Source organism: Oncorhynchus masou, chromosome 21 (genome assembly GCF_036934945.1).
Source record: "Oncorhynchus masou masou isolate Uvic2021 chromosome 21, UVic_Omas_1.1, whole genome shotgun sequence".
NCBI classification, from domain to species: Eukaryota; Metazoa; Chordata; class Actinopteri; order Salmoniformes; family Salmonidae; genus Oncorhynchus; species Oncorhynchus masou.
In genome coordinates, this window is record NC_088232.1 from 11,214,251 (window position 1) to 11,228,914 (window position 14,664).

General features: G+C 43.7%; 1 protein-coding gene across 3 annotated transcripts in view; it reads left to right on the forward strand.

Moving 5' to 3' along the window:
• Nucleotides 1–14,664, forward strand: part of LOC135507809 (catenin alpha-2) — a 679,445-nt gene that overhangs the window by 141,786 nt on the left and 522,995 nt on the right. For all 3 annotated transcript variants that reach the window (XM_064927473.1, XM_064927474.1, XM_064927475.1), the window contains exons 3-5: nucleotides 320–515; nucleotides 10,788–10,954; nucleotides 12,944–13,063. In XM_064927473.1, the coding sequence (XP_064783545.1) occupies nucleotides 320–515; nucleotides 10,788–10,954; nucleotides 12,944–13,063 (483 nt within the window). The remainder of the gene's footprint in view (nucleotides 1–319; nucleotides 516–10,787; nucleotides 10,955–12,943; nucleotides 13,064–14,664) is intronic.

Consider the following 14,664-nt stretch of genomic DNA (forward strand, 5'->3'; position numbering starts at 1 on the left):
TGGTGGATCAATCAGCAACGTATCCCGCAGGTCAATGAACTAGCAGTCGCTGTACAAGAGCGCTGTGTAACGTTAACACAAGCATTAGTTATCCATACCGTTTTCAGTCTCTCGACCCTTTCGGGCATCTGTTGTTTTGTTCCTTTTGACTTACCGTAGGTGCGCTACGGGAGCCACCGTACCTTGGATAAAATGTGCGGTTATGCTAGCTCACGAACGTGAGGAGGTCAGAGTTGTAGTTGATAACAAAGAACCAATTTCGTTCGTCCTACATAACAGCATCAGTACCCGTCCTAACCTCTCCCTCTCCGTCCGTCAGGTGACCACCCTGGTGAACACCAGCAACAAAGGGCCCAGCAGTAAGAAGAAGGGGCGCTCCAAGAAGGCCCACGTGCTGGCCCTGTCCGTGGAGCAGGCCACGCAGAACTTCCTGGAGAAGGGAGAGCAGATCGCCAAGAACAGCCACGATCTCAAGGAGGAACTCATCCTCGCCGTGGAGGACGTCCGCAAGCAAGGTATGTCTGCACTGGGACACCATACCATGTTGTACTTTTGTGTTTAGAGATATATGAATCCATTAAATGGGACGGCAAGATGAAGAGAGCCAAATGTACTCACAGGGACACCATACTTGTACTCTTCTGGTGTATACAGTCCATGGAATGTGACAGCAAGCTCTCCAGAGCCCAGTGTGTATTCTGGTTCCCATCCGAAACTGCTGTAACATTATGTATTAGGAGCTTGAAAGGCGCCTGCATCCTTCCCATTCATGTTTCAGAAGAACTTGGAGAACTAAAGGGAGTATCCCAGCTTGAATATTCCCCCATGTTTGTACTTTTATTTCCTTCAAACATAAAAAGAGTCCTACTTTTGAATGATATTTTCTCTCTCTGAGCCTTAAGTCACCTTGTCCGTCTGTAAACCTGGCTTTATCATGCTCTAACTGTCTCGCTTCCACACACGCTCGCATACCCCAGCCCCATGTTAAAACCCTCAGCGCTTTGTGGAGTCTGCCAGGCTGAAAGCTTAGTCTGGCTCTGGTGTATTTCTAAGGCTCTTGCCCAGGTGGGTCCCAGCAGGGGCCCTCAATGAAAAAGCACTAGCATTGGCAGGGATCTCCCTCTCTCTCTCTCTCTCTCTCTCTCACACTCTCTCTCTCTCTCTCTCTCTCTCTCTCTCTGCATGACAATTCCCCTCCTTCTTTTCCTCTCTTCAATCCCAACAAACAATGTCTGGAGTCACTCTTCAAGCATACACTTAGCAATCTCGCTGTCTTGTACATTCATCGTAGGCAATTTACCACGGTAGCTATCAAGCTGTGGAGGAAAAGGTGTTGTGTTTGAACAGACCCTGCTTATCAGTCTTGTGATATGTTTTTAACTTGGAAATGAATTAGGATAGATTCCCTTGCTGAATAAAATGTCAGTACAGAATAGCGTAAGTGTACTATTTTACAGCAGGCTATCTGCTTCAGAGTACAGTTTTTGCATTCTTTAATTTCATTGTTTAGGGCTCACTGGACCCAAGCAGACATATAATTTTCCATTTGAATACCTGTCAGGTTTTTCCATAACTCAGTTATTTACTGTCATTACATTTGACAGGAGGCCCTTCTTCAGGAATTTGGCACTTTCTCCTCTTCTATTGGAGCAGACCATCAGACTGTTAAATAGTCCCCAATAGCCGCCCCCCGCCCAGTACCCTGCACTAAAAAATATGCGTTGGGTGTGTAACCCATTGGGTTGTCCACCCACGCAGCCATCGGCATCAATAAACAAGGGATATTGTCTAAATGAGACACATTTACTCGTCCTTAAAAACAGCCCTCTCGCCTAACACATTACAAAACCACTCTTCCCTGTGTTTTGATGTGTATAATTACACACTGTAGCCTATTGTTTTGTACGTTTTTACTTCCTAAAATAATAATTGTCCACCTCACGGTTCAGCTGTCGGAGATTTGAGCACTAAATTCACCAACAATAATAACAATGGTATGCTGTAATAATAATGATAAAATTAATTATATAAATATTATTACTATTTATTTTTTTCAAAATTGCATCCTACCTGAATAGCGAGTTGCACGGCACTTGGCCGCGCCAACATTTTTCACATCTTTGTCCACTACAATATTGAAACTTGTTTATGTGGAGGACATTCCCCTTGTGGGCTTTTTACTATGGGCATACTCTTTCACTTTCGTTTTACTATGATGAAAAAGGCCTCCATCTTTGCAAACAGTGGCCCAAGGCTCCTCTCTCACTCTCTCTCCTCAGCAGTGTGCATGTTAGGCATTGGGCAAGGAGTGAGAGAATGATGCTGAAGCGTTGAAATCCGGATATACTGTATGATGTGCAGCCCTGGGCAATTTTATTTAGCTGCTTTTCATACATTTTATCGGCCAAAAGCTGGAAATTACCGGCTAATGGAAACTCTGGTCCAATGTTACAGTGCCTTCGAAAAGTATTCATACCCCTTGACTTATTCCACAGTTTACTGTGTTACAGCCTGAATTCAAAATGAATTAAATAGATATTTTTCTCTCCCCATCTACACACAATACCCCATTATGTAATCTTTGCAAATGTATTGAAAATGATATACAGAAGTATCTAATTTACATATGTATTCACACCCTGCAGTCAATACTTTTTAGAATCACCTTTAACAGCGATTACAGCTGTGGATTCTTCTGGGTAAGTCTCTAAGAGTTTATCACACCTAGATTATGCAACATTAGCAAGCAAAAACTAAAGCAGGAAGCACCCGTGACTCAGACAATAAAAAAAGTGGTCAGATGAAGCAGATGCTAAACTACAGGACTGTTTTGCTCTCACAGACTGGTATATGTTCCGGGATTCATCCAATGGCATTGAGGAGTACCCCACATAGTCACTGGCTTCATCAATAAGTGCATTGATGACGTCATCCCCACAGTGACTGTACACACATACCCCAACCATAAGCCATGGATTACAGGCAACATCCGCACTGAGCTAAAGGGTAGAGCTGCCACTTTAACTTCTTGATGCACCCATCCCGTTAGCGGGATCATTTTCGTCAACCACCACTGAATTGCAAAATGCCAAATTCAAATTAAATTACTAAAAATATAAAATTTTCATGAAATCACAAGTGCAATATAGCAAAACACAGCTTAGCTTGTTGTTAATCCAGCTGGCGTGTCAGATTTCAATAAAGCTTTTCGGCGAAAGCATACAAGCGTTTATGTAAGGACATCTCTCTCAGTAGACAAAAATATTACAATCAGCTAGCAGCCAAGTAGATTGGTCACGAAAGTCAGAAAAGCAATAAATTAAATTGCTTACCTTTGATGATCTTCAGATGTTTGCACTCACGAGACTCCCAGTTACATAATAAATGTTCCTTTTGTTCCATAAAGATTATTTTTATATCCAAAATACCTCCATTTGGTTGGCGCGTTATGTTCAGAAATCCACAGGCTCGAGCGGTCACGACATCGCAGACGAAAATTCAAAATAGTATACGTAATGTTAGTAGAAACATGTCAAACGGTTTTTTATAATCAATCCTCAGGTTGTTTTTACAATATATAATCGATAATATATCAACCGGGACTGTAGCTTCTTCAATTGGAGAGAGAGTGAAAATGGCTGCTCCAAGCTGTTGCGCATGCAAAACTCTGCTGGCACCCAGCCATACAATGACACGATGTGATCTTTCGCACTAATTTTTCAAAATAAAAGCCTGAAACTATGTCTAAAGACTGTTTACACCATGGAGAAGCCAAAGGAAAAGGAATCTAGTTGATTTCCCTTTAAATGGAGCAAAGGCAGGCTATGGATCATGGTGCTTTCAAAATAGACGCCTCTTCTGGGTTGGATTTTCCTCAGATTTTCGCCTGCAATATCAGTTCTGTTATACTCAGAGACAATATTTTGACCGTTTTGGAAATTGTAAAGTGTTTTCTATCCTAATCTGACAATTATAGCCTTGCTATTGTTATTTTACAGCTGCTCTGTTCCTGTTATTTTAAAACCTCTTGAAACTCCCCATCCCGGATCCGGGATCGTGACTAAAGCCTCAGGCTCAGTAGCATAACGCAACGTTAACGATTTCTGAAAATCGCAAATAAAATGAAAATAATGCGCCTACTCTCAAGCTTAGCCTTTTCTTAACAACACTGTCATCTCAGATTTTCAAAATATGCTTTTGAACCATAGCAATTCACTAATTTGTGTAAGAGTATGCTAAGCTAGCTTAGCATTTTGAGTAGCATTTAGCACGCAACATTTACACAAAAACCAGATAACCAAATAAATAAAATAATTTACCTTTGAAGAGCTTCTGATGTTTTCAATGAGGAGACTCTCAGTTACATAGCAAATGTGCAGTTTTTCCTGAAAGCGTCTTTGTGTAGGAGAAATCGCTCCATTTTGTACATCACATTTGGCTACCGAAACGAACCAAAAATTCAGTCACCTACAACGTCAAACTTTTTCCGAATTAACTCCATAATATCGACCGAAACATGGCAAACGTTGTTTGGAATCAATCCTCAAGGTGTTTTTTCACATATCTCTTCATTGATATATCGTTCGTGGAAGCCTGCCTTCTTCTCTGAATTCTGTGGAAAAATACTTGCAGCTGACTTTTGCGCACCAATTTCGGCGCAGGACACCGGGCGGACACCTGGTAAATGTGGTCTCTTATGGTCAATCTTCCAATGATATGCCTACAAATACGTCACAATGCTGCAGACACCTTGGGGAAACGACAGAAAGGGCAGACTTACTCCTCTCGCATTCACAGCCATATAAGGAGACAATGGAAAACAGAGCCTCAAAAATCCTGCTCATTTCCTGGATGCCGTCTCATCTTGGTTTTGCCTGTAGCTCACGTTCTAGGGCACGCACAGAGAATATCTTTGCAGTTCTGGACACGTCAGAGTGTTTTCTTTCCAAAGCTTCGAGCATCTTTTTGTGACAAAATATTGCGCTTAAAACGGGCACGTCTTTTTATCCAAAAATGATATAGCGCCCCCAGAGTTTCAACAGGTTAAGTAAAACATTCCTTTTCCTATGGCTTCCCCATTGGTGTGAACACTTGCTTTTTCTTAAAACTGCATTGTTGGTTAAGGCCTTGGAAGCTGTAAGGTCTACCTATACTTGTTGTATTCGGTGTGTTTGACAAATAAAATTGGATTTGATTTGATTTGCCCGTTATTCTTTTCAAAATTCTTTGAGCTCTGTCAAATTAGTTGTTGATCATTGCTAGAAAACCATTTTCAGGTCTTGCGATAGATTTTCAAGTAGATTTAAGTAACATCTCTATCTCGGCGACTCAGGAACATTCTGTGTCTTCTTGGTAAGCAACTCCTATGTAGATTTGCTGTTGTGTTTTAGGTTATTGTCCTGCTGTAAGGTGAATTCATCTCCCAGTGTCTGGTGGAAAGCAGACTGAACCAGGTTTTCCTCTATGATTTTGCCTGTACTTATCTACATTCCATTTTTTATTTTTTTTAACTCCCCTGTTCTGAACGATTACATTTTTTGCAGTTTTACTTTCTTGCCTTGTTGCAAACAGGATGCAAGTTTTGGAATATTTGTATTCTGTTCAGGTTTCTTTCTTTTCACTCTGTCATTTAGGTTCGTATTGAGGAGTAACTACAATGTTGTAGTCACAGCCATTATACTCTGTAACTGTTTTAAAGTCACCATTGGCATCATGGTGTAATCCCTGAACAGTTTCCTTGCTCTCCAGCAACTGAGTTGGGAAGAATGCCTGTATCTTTGTAGTGACTGGGTCTATTAATACACCATCCAAAGTGTAAGTAATAACTTCACCATGCTTAAAGGGTTATTCAATGTCTGCTTTTAAATGTATGCCCCATCTACCTCTTTGCGAGGCATTGGAAGTATTATTTTTCAATGCGCGTAAAACTTTCTCAAAATTCACAGGCTTTCCAGAAATTCCTGTTGAAATATTTTTGAAATCAGGAGGGAATAAGCAGGAAATATACAGGAAATGCACTACCGTCGTTGTAGCCTTGACTCTATTGCCGACCAACCATTTCACACACACATCCTTGGCCCCATTACAAACCTACCCAAATCTAGCATGACTGCTGACTTTTATATCCGAGGAAATACTGTATTGCTTTGTTTTGGTGTTTGGTTTACTTTAAAGTGTTTGGAATTGAAGTACAATGACTCATCATATGCAGACACAAACCCTCTAAATCACACTAGAGTTTTGGGGAACGTTTTACCGAACATGGACTGTCGTTTGGCTTTCCGATATCCCAAAATCCAAAATCTCATTTCCCAGTGGTTAAGCGCTCGGCGGGTCAGAGTAATGGGGCGATCAGACGTTCCCTCTCTCTCTCTTGATGGATTAGAAGCAGAAGGAGACGTGTGTGCGTATGCCTGTGTGCACTTGGGAAAGAGTCGTACATTCCTCTGATTGATACCCATTAAGCTCGTGCCCCGTCCCTGGTTTTGGAGAATGCAACGATCCTGAGATGTTTACTTCACAGTCGCGCAACATTAATCCTTTGATTGTCCGTGGGTGGTAGCACCTCCGCCTCCGCAGTGTCGGAGCACCATATAGGCTGTAGAGGCTTGTGGAAGGGCCGTGATTCCATCATTTGTAAACAGGTCACGCCGAAAGCCTGCGGGCCCAATACAACCCTCGCCGATCTCCAACGTGTATCACTACGCCTCATCAAATAGTGCTCTGTTATCTATCGTCTTGGGAACGTTTCTTTTCAGGATGGCAAATGCCACCTATAAAGTCACTTATAGTTGTTTTCCTGCCTGCAAGTCAAGTCCCCTTCAACAACTGAATGGAGTTCAATGAGCCCTGGCTCGAAGGTGATGTTTTCCTCCATTCGGAATTGGATTGTACTGCATGTTCAATACTCAGATCAGCAGAAAGAGAAGTGGTGGCTTACCACCGGCAGCTGTTGCACACACATTCATCATCCATCCGGCTCTCACCTCTACAGTTTCCCCACATTTCATAGTGTGCACTGCAGACAGACTTGACACTGTTGGCGCGGAGCCATTCCAGATCCATGAAATGGATCAGTGGCACACATGGCCGTGCAATTCCTCACTGAGCTTTGATCAAAGTTTCCACTTGTGCCCTTGTTAAGCCATGAGTGAGGGAGAAAGAGTGTGAATGAGAGAACTGGAATTGAAGGAACACTGACATGGAGAGACAGGGAAAGAGGGAGTGGACAGACGAGCCAGAGAGAGCGGGCTGTGTGTGTGTCTGTATGTGTTTAACATGTGAATGAGTGTGTGTGGGTGTGTGTGAATGAGTGTGTGTGGGAGACCCAATTGTGTGTGTGTGTGTGTACGTGTGTGTGTCCCACATGTGCTCCCAAGGATGAAGCAGACTTGTGGAGGTCTACAATTTATTTTCTGAGGTCTTGGCTGATTTCTTTTGATTTTCCCATGATGTCAAGCAAAGAGCCACTGAGTTTGAAGGTAGGCCTTGAAATACATCCACAGGTACACCTCCAATTGACTCAAATGATGTCAATTAGCCTTTCACACTTGACCTTTCACTGTTAATGGGAAAGCTCTCTCCTCGTGAGGAAACAAATCAATCAGACTGAATCCCTGGCTGCCAATGGGACCAGGAAGAACTAGCTATCTGACCTTGAGCTATAGGACAGGACAGCAGACCCAGTCACACCCCAGTAGGGGGAACAGAAATCTCCACAGTCCACATCACTTTATGTCCCATTATAAGGTATAGACTACAGCAATGTGCCCGAGTGAAAAGTAGTGCACTATAAAGGGGATGGAGTGCCATTTGGGATGCGGACAGTGAGAGAGGATATTGCTGACACTGACAGGGCACTATTTTAGGAGATTAGAGTCGTAAATGGTGTCTGATTCTCTATTCGATGACCAATTCATGACAGTAACAGTCCTTTATTGAAGGATCAACCACTACTTTGAATGTACGTGTGTTTGTGTCTTTTGAAGTTATATAGTCACGAGGAACAGTGTCAAGAACTACCATACGTGGAGCTTTTAAACTGAAAGCCCACTTCCAGTTCACCCGTTTTAGGTTCACACTGCCTGAAGATCATAGTGGCATTTTTATTTGTTTTGCGTCTGGAGAAAAAGTGAAAAGATGGTTAATGTTTTCACTCTGTTTTTATGGAGGATTCCGACTGGCAAATGGAACAGGAGCCAGCAGAAGTACTGTGTGGAAAGAGACGTCCTTGCCAATAAACCCTTTAAGCTGAAGGTTATTTTAACAGTGTGCAGCTCGAGCCCCCATCAAACCTATAATCTTGTCTAGAACCCTCTGAGTCCTATCGTCCAATCGTCTCCTCTATCGCCTCTCATCTCCTCCTGATTAAATTATGGAATCTGATTTCAGACTGCGGGGATTCACTAAGCCCACCAAACTGTCACTGTCACACACGCACACACGTATACTCACATACACACGCACGCACACACACACACATACACACTGCCTGCCTCGTCACCGGTTATGATGACTCACTTAAAAGTGTGTGTGTTTGTGTTTGTGTGTTTGTGTGTGTGTGTGTGTGTGTGTGCTTGCTTCTCTGTGTATGATCTATGGATTTATCTGTACTTTTTATCAGGTGACATAATCCACTGATGCCCCCCCCTTGGGCTTTAAGGAGAGGCAGTCAATGTAATCAGTCTGTGGTTTATGAATGAGAAGGCCTCAGACAGAGAGAGCATTCCCTAGTGAGACAAGCTCGGCTCTGTCTGAGGCTAGACTGTTCCCATATCTGTTTGTGCTGGTGTCACCATGACAATTAGAGTTGGCAAGACAGCACACAAACAGATCTAGGATCAGGCCAGTCTGAGGTGACTCCTAATTACCTCTCTTGATCCACAGACTGGGGTTTACATGGGAGCCACTGCGGGATATACCACTAGTGCCAGCAGAAATAACTGCACTCACTCTCAGACTATACTATGGCTTTCCCTTATATGAACCAAGATGGTTTGCATTTTAACTGTCATACTGAATACTTGTTATCCAAGGTAGACATATACGATGTACAGATAAAGTGTGATAAAGGGAAACACACAAACACAACTCCTCCTCTGCTCTCTGTTCTCTCTATGGATTCCATATGGTTTCCTGGGATACGTCACCAGCACCAGGGACCGAGAGACTGAAAAACAACTTCTATCTCAAGGCCATCAGACTGTTAAACAGCAACCACTAACATTGATCCCCTTACACTGTGTATAAGAAATTAGTTTTGGAATTGTTAGTTAGATTACTTGTTGGTTATTACTGCATTGTCGGAACTGGAAGCACAAGCATTTCGCTACACTCGCATTAACATCTGCTAACCATGTGTATGTGACAAATAAAATTTGCTTTGATTTGATTGCGACACACTGCACACACAGAGAGAAGTTCAGGCTAGGAAGTCTGCACTTAATGCTAAGCATGTGCAATACAACACGTAAATTCTGGTGTAGATACATGGAAATACAGAAAGTATTCGCACCCCTTTTCATTTTTCAACATTTTGTTGTTACAAAGTGATATTAATTCAAATTGATTTAATTGTCACTAGACAAAATTGACGAAAAATTAAACACTAATATATCTTAATTTGATAAGTATTCAACCCCCGGAGTCAATAGTTATAAGCACATTGCAAAATGCCAAACAAACTCAAATTCTAAAACATAACCATGTGTCCATGCAAGCCATTTGTTTATTTGACAAAACAATGCACTGCTACTCATGGAATGTTTCAGAGATCTCAAGTTGTGATGCTGCGTGCATTTCATCAAATGCTCGCAGTCAAACAACCATAATTTAAAAAACTCAAGCATACCCATAACATGATGCAGCCACCACCATACTTGAAGAGAGGTACTCAGGGATGTGTTGAGTTGGATTTGCACCGGACATAAAGCTTTGTAATCAGGCCATTAAGTTATTTTCTTTGTCACATTTTTTGCAGTTTCACCTTAATGCCTAATCCCTTGTTGCAAACAGGTTGCATGTTTTGGAATATTTGTATTCTGTACAGGCTTCCTGCTTTCACTCTGTCAATTAGGTTAGTATTGTGGAGTAACTACAATGTTGTTGATCCATCCTCAATTTTCTCCTATCACAGCCATTAACTGTTGCAAAGTCACCATTAGCCTAAGAAGTTTCCCTCCTCTCCGGCAATTGGGTTAGGAAGGATACCCACATCTTTGCAGTGACTGGGTGTATTGATACACCATCCAAATTGTAATGAATAACTTCACCATGCTCAAATGGATATCCAATGCCTGCTACCAATAGGTGCCCTTCTTTGCGAGGCATTGGAAAACCTCCCTGGTCTTTGCTGTTGAATCTGTGTTTGAAATTGCTCAACTGAGGGACCTGTATGTGTGGGTACAGAGATGAGGTAGTCATTCAAAAAAACATGTTGAAGGGTTAAGGTTTGGGAAGAGTTTAAAACAGAAACAAATGAATTAAGTGCCTTGTGCTGAACCTGCGATCCTTGGAACCCGAAGTGCGTGGTTTATCCCTTCCTCTATATCCCCATCCACAACACCCTAGCAAGCCGCGAGCCTACTAGATGGTAATACATGCTCATGTTGCCCCTAGTGGACTCTATTGAAGGCTTCTCCCAATGTCCTGGGGACCTGGAAGAACGTTGAATACTGAAGTCTATCTGGTGTGATATATCTGCTGACCCACCTCCAACCTCAGCCACATCTCACTCTCTCTCTCTCTCTCTCGCTCCCTCTCTGTCTCACCCTGATCCCCCTCTGCAGGCGATTCAATGCGCGTGGCCTCCCAGGAGTTTGCTGACGACCCTTGCTCCTCAGTGAAGCGCGGCACCATGGTGAGGGCTGCCCGCGCCCTGCTCTCCGCCGTCACCCGCCTGCTCATCCTCGCCGACATGGCCGATGTCATGAGGTTGCTGGCCCACCTGAAAATCGTAAGCAACTCATAGTCTACCGACTACTCTATAACTATGTCCTTTTGCTCTTCTTCACTGATACAAGGGACACATCTCCATCGCCTTAAGAGGCATCCACCCCTTGTCTTGTCCGGAATGGACAACACTGGACTATTGAGATTGAGATGCACCCCATCCCATGGGATTTATTCTGAAGTGATGGTGAAGTTTGTGCGTTGTCACCCCATGCTGCCAATGGTTTGATTAAGAAACTGAGGTGGAACTCATGCATCTGAGTACAAACCTTGGTCTAGGACCCTATCATACAAAGTCTGACTAAGTTACTCTCGAGTAACCTCTTAACTTTTATTCAAACGCTGTGAACGACGGTGGCCTTTAAGAAGGCTGTTTGAAGTCGCTGTCGGTTAGTCTGCATATCTTGAAACGCGCCGCAGAGAGGCTCCCCTACCAGCTACAAAGTCAGCTGGCCTTTTGTAGATAGACCCAGCAGGACACGCACACACACACACACACACACACTCCCAACCCCTGTAGAGTTTAGGGTGAGCCGACCACTACTCTACCAAATTCCACACACACACACACACACACACACACACACACACACACACACACACACACACACACACACACACACACACACACACACACACACACACACACACACACACACACACACACACACACACCCCCCTTCCCTTACTGTAAGTGAAAGAGCAAGGTAGCTTAAAATCGTAAGATAACACAAGGGCTTTCATATGCCTTAGGCGATCAACAGGGACATACTGTATATAGTCAGGCTACAGAATAGTCAGTAGAGTCACCGTGTCCTCTTAGTCAAGGTCCCTGGTCAGAGTAGTGTGCTAAATAGAGAATAGTGTGCCATTTAGGATGCATCCAGGATACATATTTTCTCTTCACCTAGTGTGTGGAAGGGCACTGTATCAAAACACACTAGGAGTTCACATGCCTTTGGCGATCCATAGAGGCATTTCTGGACACCTTCAGTGAGTAACATCCCCATGTCCTGTCCCATCCACTCCCCAGGATATCCCAGCATGCCATGCTCTAATCCACAGCTCCACTGATCACCAATGATCACCACTGTACGCTGGGAGAGCTACGTTCCACCTGGGCCGTCCATTAGCATATAGATGAGCCAGAACCTCAGTAGTAGAGCACACACACACACACACACACACACACACACACACACACACACACACACACACACACACACACAGGCACACAAACACACACACACAGGCACACACGCATGCACACACACACACACACACCACACACACACACACACACACACATGCACCTGATATGATATCAGAGTCCACTGATGGATACCTGCTATAAGGAACAAGGAGGTATTAACCACACATACTGTACATGTCACACCGCTTGGATAGAAGTGTAATTAAGCCTATATGTTAACAGGACACATACAGGTCACAAGTTCTGCTTCTGGCTGTAGTGCTTTCATTGTGATCCAGTGCAGTGCAGGTACAACTGCCCAGACCTACACACACACACATACACACACACACACTCTCAGACAGTTCATCTTCTAGAACATTTAGGGTGTCCCCGGGAGCCGAGAGGGGGCTTAACTCCAGTCTGTGCCTAAGCTTCTCATCAAAGGCCACTTACGAGTTATTTCTCACACACTCTCTCTCTCTCTCTCTCTCTCTCTCTCTCTCTCTCTCTCTTTCCAATACTATTGTCTGCACTTTCTTAATGGCTACAGAAAGTAGTTTAGAATACGAATGGACCTGCACATACAGGGATGAGGATCGCTAAAAGGGGACAATTAAAAAAAAACTCACAAGTTAATTGCCACAAACAAAAATGTTCTAGTAGCAATTACAAGGAAGTGAAAATTAATTTTGGTCCTTAAGGTAGCTATGTCCATAAACTCTTTGCAAATGTTAAATATCTGTGTCTCCATGGTTTTGTGTGTGTGTGTGCACGCGTGTGTGTGTGTGTATATGACAGGTGGAGGAGGCCCTGGAGGCAGTGAAGAATGCCACCAACGAGCAGGACCTTGCCAACCGCTTCAAAGAGTTTGGCAAGGAGATGGTGAAGCTCAACTATGTGGCTGCCCGCAGACAGCAGGTAACACAAACACACTCACACTAGCAGGTAATAGTTAAATATGTCATACTCCACACCAGGCTCCTTGAGCTCGTATCACAGATAAATGGGAAACCAAGCTTTGCAGGAGACTGCTCACACACACATACGCACAGACACACACACACACCTGTACCTCCAGCACCTGTACCTCTAATCATCAGTGATGTGTTAAACCTCGAGACGATTAGGTCCAGCCAGGGGAAGTTTAAAGAGGAAACCAGTAGCGAGGCAGACGCATTAAAAACCGATCGAGACAGAGAGCCCTTCGGCTCTTACCAAAGACACAGCAAGAACACTGATTCTCTATCATAGCAGGACATCGCACACGCACAGAGCAAGCAGACACAGTCATGGCACTACATCACACCACTGCCTCTATCGCTAGCCTTGGGAGGGGGGGAATCGACTCTCAACACCGAGCTGGGCTCTCGGTCATAACTGAACGCCTTCTCTAAAAACATGTTTAAGTGCTGAGCTGTATCCGTGACTGTGCCATAGCACGCCGTTTCTGACTGAGGAATGACTGAGGCTGCGTCCCAAAAGGCACACTACTTTTGAGCAAGGGCCCATAGAGTTCTGGTCAAAAGTAGTGCACTATATACTTTCCTGACTTTATTGTCCCCTCGGGGAAATATTGTTGCCGTGTCATGTAGACGTTTAAAGTGGTGTTTAAATACAAAACAAGATTGACAATACAACTTTCATAATAGTTACGTAACAATAAAAAGAGACTAGCCTGCTGGCCTTACTGGGTCCCATAGAAACATTAGCCTGAGCTGTGATATTTCGGAGGGATATCACACCTGGCGCAGTCTCTGTTTTCCCTGCCGTTCAAAGTCCGGGCACAGGGGGTGGCTTGGGTCTAAAATGATTTTGTGAGCCTTGCGGAGGGCCCTGACCTTAAAGATATCGTCCAGGCCTGTCCGTTTGACTCCAAGTACCTTGCTTGCTATGGTGATAATCCTTTTCAGCATATTTCTCTGGCTGACAGTGGCATTGCCACACCATCAAACAATACAAAAAGTGAAAATACTCTCAATGAAATATTTGTAAAACAGAGTCAGGATAGTACAGTCTTCATTAAAATATCCCAGCTTTTTGAGAATGTACAGTCTCTGTTGACCCTTTTTGTAGATCAGGTCTGTACATTTACTCCACTGAAGCTTATTGTCCAAGAGGACACAGATATTTGTATTCCTCTATAATCTCTATGTTCTGACCTCTGATCGATGTTGCAGAGGTCGGTGTTGTACGCTTCCTGAAGTCTACGAACATCCCTTTGGTCTTATTGGTATTGAGGACCAAGTGTGATTCCTCACACCACTCTACAAAGTCAATTAGGACCGGGCCATGATGTTCCTCGTCATCATGCAACAGGCTGATCAAGGCTGTGTCATCAGCGAACTTAACGAGGTGTCTGTCAGGATGGGAACTAGTACAAGTATTAGTGTACAAGATGTACAGGAGTGGGGACAAAACACATCCCTGAGGAGCGCCTGTGTTGGTGTATGTCCGACACGTGGGGACCTACTTTTGATCGCTGGCTCAGTCCAACCACCACAAAACTAGCCCCCCATTTA